Raw genomic sequence first — 19,497 nt, 5'->3', positions numbered from 1 at the left:
TAAAGCGTGGTGCTTTGAAAGCACTCACCTCTGGTTGGCCGATGTTAAAAAGAGATATTTATATATGTATGTATTAGGGGTGCAACGATACACAAAATTCACGGTTTGGTTCGATACTTTGGTGTCACGGTTAGATATTTTTTCGATACAAAAAATGTTCATGCCTTTTTAATTTGTCATTTATTAAAATTATAAATATATATTTTAACTCAAAAGTAGTTTTTAAATTTAATGTTGCTGAAACAACAAAGGGATAAAATAATAAATCTATCTGATCGAGAAATCACTCATCTTTGGAAAAGAGAGTTTATTACAGAGAAATGGCTCTTTCCAAAATAAAAGCTATACTATACGCGTCTTCTGGGCTATATTCTCAGCAGCACATTGAACATATCAGGTCCCCATAAGGAGAATCATGTGCTAACGGCTGTCTAAATGACTCGGGTCAGGTTTGTAGCATGCATCCTTGTTGTTTTTGTCTGCTTCCACTTGTCTTTGCACTAGGATGATGTCGGAGTAAATGTGCAGTCATATTCGTTGTGTTCCCACTAGTGCTGTCAGCGTTAATCTCGTTAAAATGACGTTAACGCCACAACACGGCAAATCTCTGTTAACGAGCTAACTGCGCTAACGCACTAGTTCCCACCAATGTAATTGATCATTGCGTGGCACATCCAACATACTGTTTTACTTTTGTCCATGACGCGCTTACCTTCAAGGTCATACATCACATGAAAACCAAAATAGTTTCAAACGCCACATCTGAATGAGGGTGGAGGAGGTTCAGTTCGCCATGTTGCAAGGAGAGCTTAACTTCTGTCTCGCTAGCTTGCCCTGCGCTCAGTGAATCTGCGTTCGACTACTCCGCCTAGGCTGCACTGTCGAGCGCAGATCCACTGAGTGCTCAACACAGACAGCCTCGTCAGAAGGAAAGTTGATAAAATAAATTAAAAATTTTGTATTGTTCGATACATATCCGTACTGAACCGAAAGCACTGTATCGAACGGTTCAATAGCGATACGAGTATCGTTGCACCCCTAGTATGTTACATATATTCATTGATGCATGATCATTTTCAGATCATTTTTCTTTCTGAAAAACTGAACAAGTTATTTGCTAATTCAGAAATTAAATACAGGGGGGAATAAAAATTTTAATGGCATCTGTTTTTATGGTAAAAAATTTCTTAGTGTGTGTGTGTGTGTGTGTGTGTGTGTGTGTGTGTGTGTGTGTTACGTCATAGTCTAGGGGTACAGGAGCACAACATAAGGGTTAAAAGGAAGGTGACCCCACCCAGGTCCCCAAAGCCAATTTACAGATTAAGGTGATTTTATTGCTACATGTTTAGACATCTTTGTGAGGACAGAAAATTATATACCTGTGGAGTACAACAGACACTTATGGGGACAAAGTGCCTGTCCCTATGAGTTCGAAGGTATTTTAGAGGCTCAAAATATGGTTTTAGTGTCACGGTTACAATTAGGTCATGGTTATGTTTAGACTAAGGGTTAGGTATGAACCTTTTCATGGTTAGGGTAAGTGGCTAGGGAAAGCATTACATCAATTAGATGTCCTGAATAAGATATGAAAATGTGTCTCATACTGTGCTGATCAATGCAATGTTTGTGACACCCTGAAGGTCAGGCAGGAGGTCAGCCCTGTACCTGTAGTTTAAATCGGTAAACACGAATCGATTCGGAACGATGTACTGCACAGCTCTCATTTCAGAGGGCATGTGGTAATTCTGCTCTGTCAGCACCACAAATGTGCTTTTTATTAACGGGGGAAAAGGATTTTTGTATCTTTCCTCTTTGCTGTGTGTGTGCGAGAGAGGGAGGCTGAGAGCACATTGACTCATCCTTCCTTCTTCCTCCAGCTCCACTAACCTAAACCAATCTCTCTGTTTTACTCCAGACTGTAAGCTTCTGCATACTCTGCTTGCTTTCTTTGCTCCTCCCCATTTTGTGTGTGTGTTCATACATGCACACACAGTGATCAGTAGCTTAGCAAGGTTGAGTGAGAGAACTTGGGTGTGTATGTGTGTGTGTGCACACACTTGGACATGTGTGCTTGCCGGTCTGTCAGCAGGAGGGTGAGGGTGCTTTGTGATGCATGGCTGATGTCGCTGATCGTCGTCGTCACAGGCCACTTTTCACACACACAAGCACCCACACACTGTCACAGAAATAGCTGATCCTCACGTTATCCACACAGCTCGGGGCAGCATTCCTGACTTCAGCACCTCACTGGCAATATCTTTCTACTTTGAGCCCTGTACTACTGGAGTTTCACAGGGACCACTGCTAGGAACCCAGCCCCCTTCCCGCCCTTCTTTTTAGCCCCGCTCCTCAGGATGGAGCACAGGGGAGGGTCTCGACAGAAGGGTAAGTTTATCTTCACTCCTTCTTAAAAGCCGTTTTCTACCCCCGCGGTCGCTGCACTGATAAATTGTGATTATATTGTGAAGAATTGGTTCAGTGTGTAACGTGCATATATATCTTCAGAGGTATAAATTTGGGTTCAACAGAGGTCGTAGTGTCTCGCTTTCTCTGTATTCAGTGTGAATTTAAGGGATCAAGATGCTTTACTCCTTTATTGTTGTTGGGTTTTTTTTGTTTTGAGACTCACAAAATCAAAAATCTCAATTTTTTGTAAAGTGTGGGAATCGATGGGCGGAGCATGGCACAAACTTTCCCAAGCAGAGTTTAGAAATTTGCCCTAAAAATAAATGCACTGACATCCAGCAAAGGGCAAAGTGCATAAAAATATAAATTCCTTCTTGTTTCTGCCCTTTCCTAATCTTGGGGTCAGTAATGGAATCTTTTTTATGCATTAACCACAGGCTAAAAAAATAGATTTTTGACTTGTAATTTTTGAATATCTGATATTCTCTCGGTATTGACTTTTTTAAAACCTTTGTGTCTTTTTCTGCCCACCATAGTACATTGAGCCACGGGCTAACACCGACAGTGTTAGGCAGCTTACAGCGTCATCACAGCGGACGGCTTAGTGGTTATAAATAGGATGCGTGGTCATTTATTACCACAGTGAATATAGAGGCTGAGCCTAGCCATTAGCACATCCTCAATGTACCTGCACATATATTTGGAGTAAGTAGCAGAGTGCTGATGGAGTCTAACTTTAGCCGTGGCTTCTGAACAGAGGCGAGCTGAAAGACGACTGACTGTTTGAGAGAAACATCGAGCTGCCTCTAACCATCTTCAACTGTGCAGAGCACGGTGGCACAATCAGGGAATCCCACTCTGTTATGTAACAACGCTGACTGTGATGTAAAACAATGAGTTTGGAATTGCAGATGTTGGGGGCAGTCTAGCATGTAACCATCTGGACTCTGTTTATCCTGCTCTTAACCTCCTGTGTCCTGCAGCTTTCATGAGTATCATCCAAAAAGTAATGGTGGCCACAAGGTTTGCTCTTGCATGCGTAGGTGTGTGCCACTTCAAATTAATTTATGAGCTCTAATGCACTCAAATGTATTTCTCACTAAGTGTTAATGTCTTAAATACAATTTTATCTCACTGCTGAAACACAAAACAAAGCCAAACATAATTTTTTCCTGAGCTGATTCAAATTTTTCTTGGCAGTTAGTGTGTGTTGTTAGCAAGCTTTAGCTCATGCCAAAGGTTTCTGTCCACCTTGAAAGCATTGGAGATAAGGGGCATGATGGTTTTTGCTACTTAGGCGGTTAATTTAACCTTTCTATATTTCCATTTAGTTAGCCCCAATTATATATGCCCTTCAGCAATGTCGCATTTGTTGAGGTCACGTAATGCGCTATAGCACCAGCAGTCTGTCCTCGGCACCTGCAAAAGTGGATCATGTACACAAACACACACAGCTTTAACCGTCAAACCCACCTGCATTCATTCATCACACATTACACAAGAGGCTTCAGCCTGCTCGTTCCTTATGTTTTTTTATTGCTCAAATCCCAAACTCTTTCTTACATTTGAATCATTTTGCCATCAGTGTATGAGGGAAAACTGCACTAATCATCACAAATAATTCTGCTACTTAAAGCTCACTTTTTAAAGTGTGCTGCTCAATACTGCAAATTGAACATTTGCAGTATTTGTAGCTTTAGTGTTTTGCTGTAACATGAGCTAATGCAGGGTTAGGGACACGTTCTTGTACCTGGTTGCTCTTGCTTAGTCTGTACCAGCTGTGATTGAATATGCGGCTCTTTAACTGCAAGCCGGTCTGCTCCATTCACCGGGACGTACCTTACATGTTCTGTCTGCTGTATCTGCTTTTTTTTGCTGCCTCGTAGTATGTTTGGTTCAGACACTGCCTGTTTGGATGAAAACATCTGCTTGTTCTGGATGGAAATGAGGGGGGATTAATGAGTGTGTGAGAGTAAACATTACAGAAGATTTGGAAATGATGACCTGTGTGATGAAGGCAGGGTTACACAGTGAAAAGATCAGGCAGGAGCAGTTTTTAGGCTATGGTTGGCAGGAGACTCTTGCTTTCTTTGTTGTGATTATTTAAATATAGTGAAGGTTGGACACTAATGTTGGTTTTGTTTGGTTTAATCCTCTAATGCTGGGCGAGATGAGTGGTTAGGGGCTACTATGGTTACATAAATAGTAGGGGTGCAACGATATTCGTATCGATATTGAACCGTTCGATACAGTGCTTTCGGTTCGGTACGCATATGTATCGAACAATACAACATTTGTAATTTATTTTATCAACTTTCCTTCTGACGATGCTGTCTGTGTTGAGCGCTCAGTGAATCTGCGTTCGACTACTCCGCCTAGGCTGCACTGTCGAGCGCAGATCCACTGAGTGCTCAACACAGACAGCATAGTCAGAAGGAAGAGCGCAGGGCAAGCTAGCAAGACAGAAGTTAAGCTCTCCAGATCTGGCGTTTGGAATTATTTTGGTTTTCATGTGATGTATGACCCTGAAGGTAAGCGAGTCATGGACTAAAGTAAAACAGTATGTTGGATGTGCCGTGCAATGCTCAATTACATGGGTGGGAGCTAGTGTGTTAGCACAGTTAGCTCGTTAACGTGTTGGCCGTCTAGCCCCATGCACGGGGCGATCGGCGGTAGCTCGTTAACGGAGATTTGCCGTGTTGTGGCGTTAAGGTCATTTCAACGAGATTAACCTGAAATCACTAGTAGGAACACAACGAATATGACTGCACATTTACGCCGACATCATCCTAGTGCAAAGACAAAAACAGTCATTTAGACAGCTGTTAGCACATGATTCTCCTTATGCTGCTGAGAATATAGCCCGGAAGAAGCGGATAGTATAGCTTTTATTTTGGAAAGAGACATTTCTCTGTAATAAACTCTCTTTTCCAAAGATGAGTGATTCCTCAATCAGATACAGGGCTTGCAATATCGCTAGCCCGACGTCCTGGGGCTAGCGATTTTTTTCAGTCGGGCTACCAAAATCTATCTCTTCCCTGCCCGTCGGGCTATTGTAGGAAGAAAAATATATGTCAATGCTTTTGCATTCTTTCAGAAATGTAGCTGGGTAATTATGTCATTGGCATCGGTGAGCCACTGTCAATATGTGACATATTGAAATCGCGTTTGAATTTGCGCTTGTTTTTTGCTTTCACTTTGCAATCGTGCGAACTGTGTATAGAGAGCGACAGCACTGATCTGTGAGTGATGAAAATTTGTGCACCAATTCCTCTGACATCGTCTTATTAATCGTTAGCTCACTATGCAAACATGACAAGTGAAATCTCCCGCAGCAAGCTTAAACATGTGAGAGGTTGATCGCACAGAGAATCGCTGAGCTTATGTGAGTGCGTGTGTAAAAGCAGGAGGATATATATTTCATTTCTTCTGAGCCAAATAAGACAGGTCAGGGTGAAGAAGTGACAGCCAAAGAAAAGCTTACCACAAAACGGAGAAGTTATGACAAATCAGACTATAAGGCAAAAAGAAAGTGCAGCTTCATGGTTTCATGGACAAAAGAATTTCTGTGGCTGCAATATGACGAGCTAAATAACCAGGGCTGCACATAAGTGGTCCGCAGGTGCGCATTCGCTGTCAAAATAAAAAACGCGCACAAGGGTTAGGGTTAAATTTAAAAACTGTACTTTTGAGTTAAAATATATATTTATAATTTTAATAAATGACAAATTAAAAAGGCATGAACATTTTTTTTGTATCGAAAAAATATCGAACCGTGACACCAAAGTATCGAACCGAACCGAACCGTGAATTTTGTGTATCGTTGCACCCCTAATAAATAGATAATCATAAGAGGAGCATCCAGACGGGGAATATCAGCTGAGCATAACCGTGTGTGTCCTTTGTTTGACATGCTATAACCTTTGCTTTGACACTTCACTATAAACTGCTGATCTGGTTATTCATGTGTCCACATTCCTTCTTCTTTTTTTCTTTTTTTTTACATGTAGCACTGGCTGGCTTTTTCCTCACAGGTGCATATTTGCAAACATTTACATCCTTTGCTCCTTTTGAACTAGATTGCAGTGCACCATCAGCAATCTTGAGCTGACTTGAGAACAGATGATGTAAGGACTTTGCATCAGCAAAGCAGGATGGGTAATAATCTTGGTGGAATGATTACCCAAACAAAGGGGTAGTTTGGGGCAAGGCAGGTTTATTTATAAAGCTCATTTGAAACACTACAGTCATCATGATGCTTTAGTTTCAGGCAAAAATAAAGAGGAAAGAACCAGAACAAGACTTTTGCTTATTTGTTTCTTTATGATATGGTTGATGATATGATTCACACGAAATTTAGGATTAGACTGCAATCAAATATATTTAAACAAAAACATAAGATCACTGAAAGCAGGGTGAATTAGTCCAAGGTAGATGGCAACTTCTGCAATGTGAACAGAGGCCAACATCTGTTCACACCATGGCGATATGTGAATCTCGACCATGTGCCTGTGGACCCCTCCATGCAAGCACACTCACACACATACAGTGACATTTGCGCTAAACCATTCCAGATTATACTTAAGACAGAGGGACATGTGCAGATAATCTTCATCTTCTGTTGAATCCCCCGTATTTGTCCCTGTGATCCGCCCCTTCCTCCACTAAATAATCCACTGCAACAATCACTGCAGCAATTGCAGTATGGGGGGATTGTGGCACCTGGCACTTTTTCTTCGTTTAGGATGTTGAAGTGCGTCTTAAGGTCACCGGAGGATTCGATCACCTCAGGGTGAGACAAATTTGTCGCCCCACACAGACTAGTTGAGATATTTTTAGAACAAAGGAGCATGAGATTGCAGATTTAATTAACAGATGACATCAGTATTCATGTCGGACACAACAATGTGATCCAGATAAAGAAGCAAAGAAAAATGGATGCATAAATGAACAAAAGTTTTTATAATAATGCAGAAAGTCTCTCTGGTTTCTGTTGGCTTGTAGTAAAGAAGGGGTAAAGCCCCTTGATAGTTTTTATTTATATTGTTTTTATTAAATAACCTTAAAGACATCACTTCACACGCTGCAGATAACATCGTTCGGAAAGCTACAACCATGCAGTTAAACTGATAAATCAACTCACCGTCTTTATTGTGTATTCAAACATTCATAGCTATTTTACACTTTTCAGATCACAAAAAATCCTGAACATTCTTGACGTTGAAAGTACTTCATAAAACAATCATGGCTTGATACCTGTATATTAGAGAAATTAGATGCCTTTGAAAAGTCCATTAGGGTGTCTTAAGTGCAGCGTGGGATTGTATTACCAAAGATCCTTCCTTCACTTGAGGACAGGTGAACGGTTCTCTTCACTTCCTGACTGACGTCTTAACCAATTTACATATGGACTTAAAACAGAAACCTCACCTGATTTGGAAACATTGACAGTTTTAGCCTGCTGCCTGGTCTCAAAGAGGATTTAGCCAGAGTCATTTAAGACAATGATTACCGGTGGCGTGTAGCACTGAAAAGAATAGCTAAGTGATGACTGGCTAAGGCTGACTCACCTTTACCTGCACTTGCTTCATGCTTTGCCTTAAATTCACTCATTCCACACTCTGTGAAATATTGTGTCCCTCCCTGATGTTCTCTACGTGCTGTCCCACATAGAACGCTCTTTTACAGAGTGTCACAGTACAAGGACGTAATGACTTTCTCTGTGATTACCAACGGGCTAAGCCACTCTACAAGCCTCTTATTCCCCCAGCAGCTGGATCAAGCAGCAAAAGTTACTCGTGAAATCCCCTCTGCAGTAGGCAGCTCCGGCTGCTGATGAATGGAAAAGGCCCAGCACTGACTGGTTGCGAACTATCAATCTAAACAGGTGGAGAGATGCAGTGCACGTATTTTTGGGCCAGTGTTTAAACTTCAGCTGTTTTGCTCTGGATAGGCTCATCACAGACAGTTGTGTTATTTTTAAGTAGAATAGACTCATTTTATACTGTGGAGCTTCAAACAGCAACTTTATTTACACATATTTACATTTGAACCACTCAGTATTAATACTGACCTTTGCATGTTTCAGTTAAAAAATGCCAAATATAAGCAGATCTTCTGCTTTCCTGCATAATTTAATAACATCAATTCATCTTTTACCTCTGTATTAAAATATAAGCATCTTCTTTTTTAAAAGTGATCAATTTGTGACCCTTTAACTTCTTTGAAGTTAAAACTAATGAGCTGGAGTGCTTAAAAAGACTCCAGTTGTCACTTGCATAGTCTTCGCCCAGATAGAATTGACCTCAGTTTATGTGTGCATGCATGAAAGCAGCATTTGAAGTGGTGTGGCTTTTTGTGAAAAACATAGTTTGCTGCCTTTTTTGTGTCGGGATATAAAGGAGTTGTCCACTTATTTTTTCTGTTTTCTGTCGTGGGTTTGTTCTGCGTGGGTGCGTTGGTATGAACTCTACACACGCCACCTCTGTTTATTTTTCTTGAGTTCCATTTGAAGCTCATATTTATTGCTTCATTTTTTGCCTCATTGGACTTTATTTATAGCGTTTTATTGGTCATAAACACACAACCTATTTTTGACTGTTTTAGTCTCTGCACAGCAGGCTTCAACTGCTTAAACGTCTGTTCACTCCTCCTCACTTTAATATTTCTGACACTATAATGTAATTACCTGCAAATTAAACTAATGGAATGGCACGCACACACACTCACACAATCTCTCTCTCTGAGATGATCTTTATTTATCACATTTATCTGGATTTCACACACCATCACACCCTGCGCTCTAAGGTGTCCGTTCATTCAAAAAGTTTGGTTTGCATTGCTGTGTAGTTTGCCAGCCCAAGCAGCAAAGACGTGGTTCTCAGCTTGGTGCTAGAATGTCCCTTCTGAAGACGGCTGGGTCGCTGTGGGTAATACAGAACAACTACAAGATTCATCATGCAGTTGACAAAGTAGACACAGAGGAAAGACAGCGTGTTTCAAAAACCTCTGCTACAGACCATAAAATAACCAGTGTTATTAATCTTGATGAGGAAAAACATGGGAACCAATACTTGTGTTGTATTTTCAGTGAGAAAATATCCAACACAACTCTTGGTTGCACTGTTATGTATTTTTAAGAATACGAAATATGTTTTGTGTGATCTGTAGTAATGTCTTTGATATTAGTCTTTCCATCTATATTCCCACTGTCCTTTGCTAACTTGCACTTACAGAGTAAGACTTAATTTCTAGTTTAGGTATAAATTATTTATGGATATCTCATCACCATGATGTGGGTTATTAAAAATGCAATGATGTGAGAGTCAGATGCATGACGCCAAAGTGGGTTTAGTGTATGTCCAAAAAAGAAATAAGACTGATTACATCAGATAACAATTGTTAGCAGGAGTCACTGAATATAGCAAGTAATGTATTAATTTTAGATGGAATCACGTCCACCTGTTGGATTGTTTTTTTTCAGTAGGATGAAAATACAAACCTTGCCCCGTCCTCAGGATGGATGGTTACAGGTGTGTTCTAATAGACTGTACTGTCAAACAAAATTCGAGTCTTATTTTTGAACCTGTTCCAAAAAAAAAAAACCTCCCTGAGACATCTTCAGGGATCACCTCAGCAAATAATGAACTTTTTGAATAATGAACTGAATAATGACCTCCGTTTAACAACTTTAGATGTTACATGGACGAGATGTCTTGGAATTAGAGCAGGGCGATATGACCAAAAATATTTGTCACGATATACATTTGAAAATTTGAGATAATGATATAACTGATGATATAATTGACACTAGAAAAAATACTTTACAACTCCACAACTTTATTAGTGCAAAAAAACCCACATCAATGTATTTTCACTTAAACAAGCAGCTTTTTTATGTGCATTAAAGTTATATAAAAAATTAACACTGCAAATGCAAATTCCTCGCTGACAGTTTAACCAAAAGGCATTTCCAGTGGAAATTGGCCGACATATCCTCAGCATAACCATGTATAATATCCACAAAACTTAAAAAGAGGTTATACACACACAATACAGTAATATTATGTTGAAGCACAGTACGTATCACTCTGCGAGGCTCCTGCCTACGATAGCCGTAATGCTCCGACAATCCATCAAGCTGTGCGGGTTTCGTAGCTTAGCAAAGTTGTACTGAAACATTTGACAGATTTTCCAGCGCCGTGTACGACATAAAATAGTTTTGAGGTCAGTAAACACGATCAGAGTTCATACATAAGGCACATGGGATTATAAGGGGCACTGTCGACTTTCAGAAATATCAAAGGATCGATTTTAAGTGCGCCGTATTTTCCAAAACACTCGCTAATAACGATGCCCCACTAGCATGCTCTACCAAAAATAGTGCTTTGTTGTGTATCTGATGGACGAAAGCTAAACCAGTTCCACACCACTGAAGCTGCAGCATTTTTACAACCCAATTCTGGTTCATCTGTTTCATTCAACGATCCGCTTTTGCCCTTCTCATTCTCTCTCGCCGCCGTGCTTTTTCCGCCATGTGCGTATGAAAACAAAGGCACTGCGCATGCGTGTTTTACCCATATTCTATCCTGATATTTCATTTTCTTATCATTGCCCAACATTATACCGGTATTACCGTGAACGGTATGATATGGCCCAGCCTTACTTGGTATAAGTACTTGTCCAAGGTAATTTATCATATTTTTTCAGAGATAACACCATCTGCAATAGCTTTACTAGTGGAGAATAGTTTCATTGTCTTCTTAAAAGATCTTTCTGGCTTCTCCCATTCAATGTTTTTCTGCTACCAGCGTGGTGACATGACATTTGTGGCAGTCCCTGCACTGAGTCAACCAAACTGTCAGGAAGTTCTTGGATATAAGAAGAGGAACGCCTTACAAATGGAAACATGTGATAATGATTTGCATAAGCAACCATCTGAAGTTTTCTTTACTTCCACCGAACATTGTCAGGATGAAGATCCATGAACAGCATTATTATGTACTGTGGTTCTTACAGCAATTGTTTTCCAGTCACTGGTTATATTGAGTTTTGGTTACACGATGTGTTAAATCTCCTCTGCATTTCACATAACGAGAAAACTGTGTTTCTACAGGTGATGGAGTCCCAAAGGAAAACAGTCCTTTTATCAACAACACAGACGACAAAGGCAACAGCTACGATGGCACCAACATGGCACTTTTTGAGGTAACTGCCCAACATCATCATGTGGATGTCGCTATCATTTCACAAGCCAAGGAGTGTGTTCCACTACACAAGGAAATGTGACTGTGCTTAGGCTGGGAAAGAGAAAGCCCAAACTCCACAGTAAAAACTATAAATTCACCAGAACCCTGGCTGAACCTTATCTGCAGCCTAAGTTGGAGCTAGTCTGTGAAGCTCAAACCATTCATTAATGCCAAGTATGCTGGAACAACAGTCTAAGTTGTGGTGAACTAAATAAATAGAAACTCGCAGAGGTAAAAGCACCAATTTACCCTTAGCTCAACAATGTGTCAGTCAAGAAGTTTATTTGCCATAAAAACTGGTACATTCATTTAACTCCATTCAGCTGAACCTTTGCCTGCTGCTTGCCTCTGCCATTTGGCGGACCTTGTTGCTCTGTGGTCACTGGCGCTTGTGTAGAATCAATAAGACAGCCGCGGCTTTTGGTTCTGAAGTTGATCCAGGAATGCTTTTCAAATATGCTTTGAATGGATGAAAATACAAAATTTTGCACAGTTTGTTTTGCAAATGGAAGACTTCATGCGATAACTGCCCATCAAAAGGCCAAATTAAACTTTGAAGTTTTTCCTTGATGTGATATATATGAACATATAATTCCTGCAAGCCCAAAGTTCAAGCATCAGGCTGCTCTGAACCATACTTTCTGTTTCTACTCTTGGCTCTGTATGAACTTAATGAGAGCAGATTTCCTGAATATGCTTCTCAGGTACACGGCTCTGTCTGTGAGCATGAAAGCCCCACCAGCCTATTCTTTTCTTTTAGTATTCAGCCAGTCAGAAGGTAGATGGCTTAAAATGAAGACAGTAGATGCACTGGCTGCACTAAAGCCCAGTATAAGATCTAAAGGAATGATTTTGAAAAACAAATCATACAAGGCTGCTAGTAAAGTTCAGCTATAACAGTTTTGAGCCTGAAATGAGCATAAAAGCTCCCACTGAATGTCATTTTGAAAAGGTCATTTGTACAAGACTGCTGCTGTTTAGCTGTTAAAGATGAGTTTCTTTATTGCAGGAGGAAATGGACAGCAACCCCATGGTGTCATCCTTCCTCAGTAAACTCGCAAACTACACCAATCTCTCACAGGGTGCACAAGAGCACGAGGAGGCTGATGACGATGAGGGGCCAAAGAAGAAGGCTGTTAAGGTAAAGAAGCACACACTGTAGTGGAGCTTTTAGTTTGTGTTTGCATGCATTACATACATGGTAATGTACAGTTGCATATTAACAGTTGTTCTTTTAAATCTGCTGACCTGTCATTATATAACCAGGTCTTTGACCGATGAAGCCACCGCTGTTTGTTTTTGTTCTCTCTGTGCTTTTCCATCTTTAATACATCTCTTAAAACGTTTTTGTTCCTCAGAAAAAAATGTTATTATTATTAATATGCGTGTGTGTATTACTGCTTAGAGGAAGTCTGTTTAGTCACTGAGTCAACATTTTGTTTTGTGAAACGGCTACAGTGAAAAACTGATTTTGCCAAGTAAACAAGAAGAAGAGGCAGGGTCAGGCTCATTTCAAAGATAAAATTCTGATAAACACCATCACCAGTCCAGCACAAGCCTTTCCTTCAGCCTCTCCTTCGATGCTTTTGTTTTGTCATTCTTTGAAAAGAGTAGTTTCCACAGTGCTGCCATGCTTTTGTAACCACAGCCTGGGTCACATCCCAGTTGCCCCATCACGTCCCAATGTGTAGAAATGGGCCTTGAGCACCTCCCACTGGCTTTTAGGAGCATCTTACTAAAGAAAGAAGTGGATGCCATTCTTGGCATTCTTGCACCTCTTTGCCTGAAAAAGTGGGACGAGTATCTTACATTTGGAGTTAGATGGTGGGTAGGCCTGTTATTCTCCTTGCGGTCTTTCTGCTTGTTGTTGTGAAAATACCGTTCCTTGCAAGGAATAAGATGGAAGTCAGTTGTACTTTTGGGGTAGTGGTTTTGACTTATACAGTGTTTAATAATGTGTACTTTCTTTTACACTCTGTCTTTATTTCCCTCTTTGCTTCTGCTTCTTTGTCTCTGGTGATGTTTTTTAATTGTTTTATTTATGGCTGTAAGGGTTTCAGCAGTTTTCAGTTTGCACAGCAGTTTTCACTTCTTTCCTCTGTTGTCATATCCTTAATCACTCCTTCCATCAAACACAAATATTTTTAATGTTTTCTCATCTTCTGCTTTGTCGCTTCTCTCCCAAATCCTCCCCCTGCCCTTCCTGCCTTACAGAGCCCTCAGATGGGGACGTTCATGGGTGTCTACCTCCCATGCCTCCAGAATATTCTGGGGGTCATCCTGTTTCTGCGCCTTACCTGGATTGTTGGCACTGCCGGCATCTTGGAGTCCTTGGCTATTGTCGGCTTATGCTGCTCATGTGTGAGTACTTCATCATCACAGTCTATGTGTTTGTTTCTGAGTCTCTCTCTTTTTGCTTTTTCCCCCTAAAATGTGGCATTAATGCTTGTCTCAAGGCCTAAAGAGTTTGTGAATTAGAAGATTATAAAAATGCAAGTTTTAAACAGCCACAGCTGCATGGCTGATGTGATCTGTGACAATCCAAAGTAGAAAACAACTGTGGAAACTTTAGGCTCACATGGACTACTTACACATATGCTCAGTATGCTGACCTTATTATTTGAAATTAGGCCATGTTACCATGATCATTGTGCTAAACATACTCTAGGTCCATGTTGCATTACAGTAAAGGAAGTATGACTGGTTATGTGCAGAGTAAACGTTGATGGGTGTTTTGTGTTCCCTTCTACATCTCACACCAAACCTTTGTCCTTGAATTTACTTCCTGATTATTTTTTATGATGGAAACCATTTCAATGTATTGATAAATGATAGAATAAGAGGAACTGGAAGGAGCTGAATATTATTTGTTCTTTATCAAGGGCTTTAGCTTTTAACTCATTAGAACAGGATTATGTAAGAGTGTGTGCATGTGTGTGCGCACGGCTGAGTGTTTTTGCTGATTTTGGGTCCAGAAGCTGCTTCGGTTGGTTGACAGCCATAATGAATGGCCAGCAAGATGAATTAGTGGCCACTGATCCCTCCTATATTTAGCCACTGTGACTCTCCATTTCTCCTGCTCGTCCAGCTTCTAATGGTACCTGACTTGACGTGTAATCCGTCCATCTGCAAACTGTCAGAAACATGACGCCGTCCACACCCACACAGTAGCTATATTCACCAATCCCATGGCAGGCAATGGATTATTTCAGCTTAATCAGGCAAAGTAGAAAGGAGGAAAACCCCAGACCCTAAATGCTTTTTGTCTCATAATTAAATCTTCTAATGGCATACCATCGTCTGTTTGAAGAGTAACACTGCCTAAACAAAGAATCAACCGTGAAGTGCATTTCCATTAATAAACCCATTCTTATCAAAACTTTACATTTTTAATATCCACAAATTATCAAATTTGAAGCATGTTATTAATGATCTTATTAGGTGTTTTATATTAGATATTTTGGACCCTGCAATTCATAATATTATACTGAGACCCCCAACAGTGAGATCACCCACTGTGAGTAAGCAATTGGCAACATCGGGAAGGGAAAAACTCCTGCTCTCTCTTTTTAGTCCCTGTCAGCATTTTGGATCAACTGGAGGCTTTTCCCACCTGTGCGGCCCTACTTGCTTTATATGTGCAAGTAGGGCCGCACATGATTTTGGCTTCCCACAGTTAAATAAACACGATTATTTAAAATCCAACACACACACCTGATAATCAAAGCTTCTGTTTGCTAAGCACAGCCAGCAAAAGAAAGTTGGATTAGAAAGATGTCCATGTGAAGTTCAAGTATGAGATAAATAAGAATAAAGAATAATAAAGTATCCTTTTAGGTGACAACACATATGTTCAGTAGGGGTGCAACGATACACAAAATTCACGGTTCGGTTCGGCTCGATACTTTGGTGTCACGGTTCGATATTTTTTTCGATACAAAAAAAAATGTTCATGCCTTTTTAATTTGTCATTTATTAAAATTATAAATATATATTTTAACTCAAAAGTACAGTTTTTAAATTTAATGTTGCTGAAACAAAAAAGTAATAAAAAATATATATATATATCTCAGGGCTCGCAAAATTTCAAAATCCCTGGTAGCCCTTCGGGCAGGGACTCTTCAGTTTTTGGTAGCCCAAAATAAATTGAAGTAGCCTGAATAAAAAAGAGAGCAATTTTTGATTGATGTTTTATTTCCTGTTTTGTTTCCTTTACAATATTATACATTAATAATATAATATTGTAAAGGAAACAAAACATTAATCAAAAAATTGTTAAAAAACAAATTACAACATTGTATAAAAATTACAATCATCAACTCAAATACTTGGTTCTAATCGAACAGAAATTTCTATGAACTTGTAAGAACTGTGTAGGACATGAATCAGTCTGTGTCAGATCAGAATTTGAAATTTCCACTGAAGTCACGGTAAGAGGCAAGTGGAACCAAGATCTAGGCCATTTGCTTTTTGAAGTTTTCAAAGACTGCTAAATTTTGCCAGTGGTAGTTCACTCTTTGCAACATAGTACGCTGTTCTAAACAGATTTTTCAGGTTTATTTTTAGTATGCTTTTTTGCAATTGGTGTTTGTTCTGGGAAAGATATTGCAGACTGAGCAATAATGCATTTCTTGCATTTCTCATGGGTTCTAATGGGGGCCTTTTCTTAAAATGACATTTCGAAAGAATGCAAAAGCATTGACATATATTTTTCCTTCCTACGATAGCCCAACGGGCAGGGCAGAGATAGATTTTGGTAGCCCGACTGGAAAAATCGCTAGCCTGACGTCGCTAGCGATTTTGCGAGCCCTGTATCTGATTGAGGAATCACTCATCTTTGGAAAAGAGAGTTTATTACAGAGAAATGGATCTTTCCAAAATAAAAGCTATACTATACGCTTCTTCTGGGCTATATTCTCAGCAGCGTATTAAACATATCAGGCCCCCATAAGGAGAATCCTGTGCTAACGGCTGTCTAAATGACTCGGGTCAATTTTGTAGCATGCATGCTTGTTGTTTTTGTCTGCTTCCACTTGTCTTTGCACTAGGATGATGTCGGAGTAAATGTGCAGTCATATTCACTGTGTTCCCACTAGTGCTGTCAGCGTTAATCTCGTTGAAATGACGTTAACGCCACAACACGGCAAATCTCCGTTAACGAGCTACCGCGGATCGCCCCGTGCGTGGGGCTGGACGGCCAACACGTTAACGAGCTAACTGCGCTAACACACTAGTTCCCACCCATGTAATTGAGCATTACGTGGCACATCCAACATACTGTTTTACTTTATTCCATGATGCGCTTACCTTCAGGGTCATACATCACATGAAAACCAAAATAGTTCCAAACGCCAGATCTGAATGAGGGTGGGGGAGGTTCAATTTGCCATGTTGCAAGGAGAGCTTAACTTCTGTCTCGCTAGCTTGCCCTGCGCTCAGTGAATCTGCGTTCGACTACTCCGCCTAGGCTGCACTGTCGAGCGCAGATCCACTGAGTGCTCAACACAGACAGCATTGTCAGAAGGAAAGTTGATAAAATAAATTTTGTATTGTTCGATACATATGCGTACCGTACTGTATCGAACGGTTCAATATCGATACAAGTATCGTTGCACCCCTAATGTTCAGTTAACCTCCTAAGACCCAAACTCTTCCACGGCATGCATTTTTAATTTATCTTTGATATTTGGGCTGATTGGGACCTGATGAATGTAAAAACAAAGAATTATCAGATTTTTTTTAAACCTAATTTTTGTTTCTAAGAAAAATGAGAGCCACATATGAGGATATTTGTTTAAAATTTCGATAGAACAGTAGCAGTATAATGTCCTTGTAAGTGGATATCAGGCCCTTGTAGAGCAAAATTGAGTATTTTGGTCTAATAACCCAAAATGTGGACACCAGGTCCTAGGAGGTTAAAACTGTGATACCTCAAAGAGCTCAATGTTCAGATGTAGTTGAGAGTATTTTATAAATCCAAGTACGGCTGCTGATAAATTCCCGACATGTGGCAGGTAGCTTTAGAGTTACAAATTGGTCCATGTGACGCAGGAACAGTGGGAATGATGTCATCAGTAAACAAATGCCTTCCAGTTCTGGGGCCCGTTCTTCGTACCTCGCTAAGTAGGTTAGCCGGATTAGATTGTTGACGATTTCGCGTGATCCTGGATCAGTCGGTTCCCCGAAGCTCATCCGGGACTTGCTGTCATAGCAACAGAGCCGTAAGCGTAAACCTGCTCGGGAGCAGGTTTACTTTATGTAAACAGGATTAGATCGCGGCCACGCAGGTATGTCCGCGTCATCATACGAAAGCAACAGCGATATTCCACCACTGTTTCACCATAAATAAATAACATCAATGTAACTAAAGACAATGCAGCACCTGATCCATTTATTGATTTCACACAGGTCATTTCCTAAAAAAGGGAAATGTACTATTAACATTCTATTACATGTATGTGATTATTACAGATTTAATTCATATTTCAGAGTAGCAATTGTAAATTACTTCGTGTAATCAAGATGAGAGACCACGGCTATAAAAGCGAAGGTGGATTTGGGAAGCCTGTCGCAGCCATGTCCTGTCCGTATACGCGAGCCACCCATTGCGGAAGGTGCAAGATTGATAAGGAGAGTCCTCAGAATTCAGCGTATATTGCGGGATAGACAGGATCCTTTAGCTCAGCGCGACAGTGTGCTCATAGAGAGATATCGATTTTCCCGTGAGGGTATTATTCACTTAACCAACTTGTTGACGAGGGGGTGCAGGACCACCACCTGTCTTTTTTTCCTCTGCCCTTTTCTTGGTTGCTGTTATAAACAAACAGATTATTCCAGGGTCTCTTTCCAAGAGACTAAAAGCAATATAAGTGATAAATATTACCATTCTGTAGGATATTCTTATATTTCACTTTTACCTGTTCCCATGTTCTAGTGGGTCCTGTCGTGGCTCTAATGTGAAAGAGGATAAAATATAACATATTATAATATAATGTAATATAATATTGGATAATATAGTGTAATATAATAAATCTACCCTACCGCCTACTGGTGTTGGCCAGAGGGGCCGATGGCGCGATATGGCAGCCTGGCTTCTGTCAGTCTGCCCCAGGGCAGCTGTGGCTACAACTGTAGCTGCCTCCACCAGTGTGTGAATGTGAGAGTGACTGAATAGTGGCATTGTAAAGCGCTTTGGGTGCCTTGAAAAGCGCTATATCAATCCACTCCATTATTATTGTTATTATTAAATTACTTACGAGTTTAATTTGTCAGCAACTTCCTGCCAGCCCTCGCTCCTTGCTTTTGCAGCCTTTGCAGTGTTCCCTTGCGTTCTGATTAAACTCTGAAACTCCTGAAATCCCTCACTCAAGAGTTCTTGCTCTGCTGCCGAAAAATACCGAGCCGAGCGCGCTCCGTCGACATTTTCGCCGACCAGAGGGTTGCCGATCAATGTTTCTACTATCGATGCGTGGCCCCTTTTACGACACCCAGTGATGTCACATTACTGCGTCCAGCTGTACTAATCGTCAACAGCAGGTGTGTTCGGGGAACCGGATTAGCGAGCTCACGGTTAGCGCGATGATTTGATCTTGGATGTGTCATTTGATCTTGGATGTAGTAAGCGACGTACGAAGAACGGGCCCCTGTACTTCAAGTTCTCGCATCATTCGTTGTCAAGTCCAACTTTGTGTATAGCTTCTTAGTGCTTCAGTGGAAGCAGGAGGTAAAACTGTCAGCTAATTGGCTTTACTCCAGCCTGTCTGTGTCATGAATCGCTGTGCGGCAGGCAGGAGTTGGACCCAAAATGCAGGACTCACAGACTCGGGGAGGTGAACTCAAAACA

General features: G+C 40.6%; 1 protein-coding gene across 4 annotated transcripts in view; it reads left to right on the top strand.

Moving 5' to 3' along the window:
* The window catches only part of slc12a7b (solute carrier family 12 member 7b), an 83,218-nt gene that overhangs the window by 40,238 nt on the left and 23,483 nt on the right, over positions 1-19,497 (top strand). For all 4 annotated transcript variants that reach the window (XM_080865041.1, XM_080865040.1, XM_080865039.1 and 1 more), the window contains exons 2-4: positions 11,522-11,613; positions 12,664-12,795; positions 13,869-14,015. In XM_080865041.1, coding sequence (XP_080721167.1) covers positions 11,522-11,613; positions 12,664-12,795; positions 13,869-14,015 — 371 coding nt within the window. The remainder of the gene's footprint in view (positions 1-11,521; positions 11,614-12,663; positions 12,796-13,868; positions 14,016-19,497) is intronic.

The sequence above is a fragment of the Rhamphochromis sp. 'chilingali' genome, assembly GCF_963969265.1.
Source record: "Rhamphochromis sp. 'chilingali' genome assembly, chromosome: 18".
In the NCBI taxonomy this organism is placed as follows: domain Eukaryota; kingdom Metazoa; phylum Chordata; class Actinopteri; order Cichliformes; family Cichlidae; genus Rhamphochromis; species Rhamphochromis sp. 'chilingali'.
This window is presented reverse-complemented; position numbering and strand designations above follow the sequence as displayed.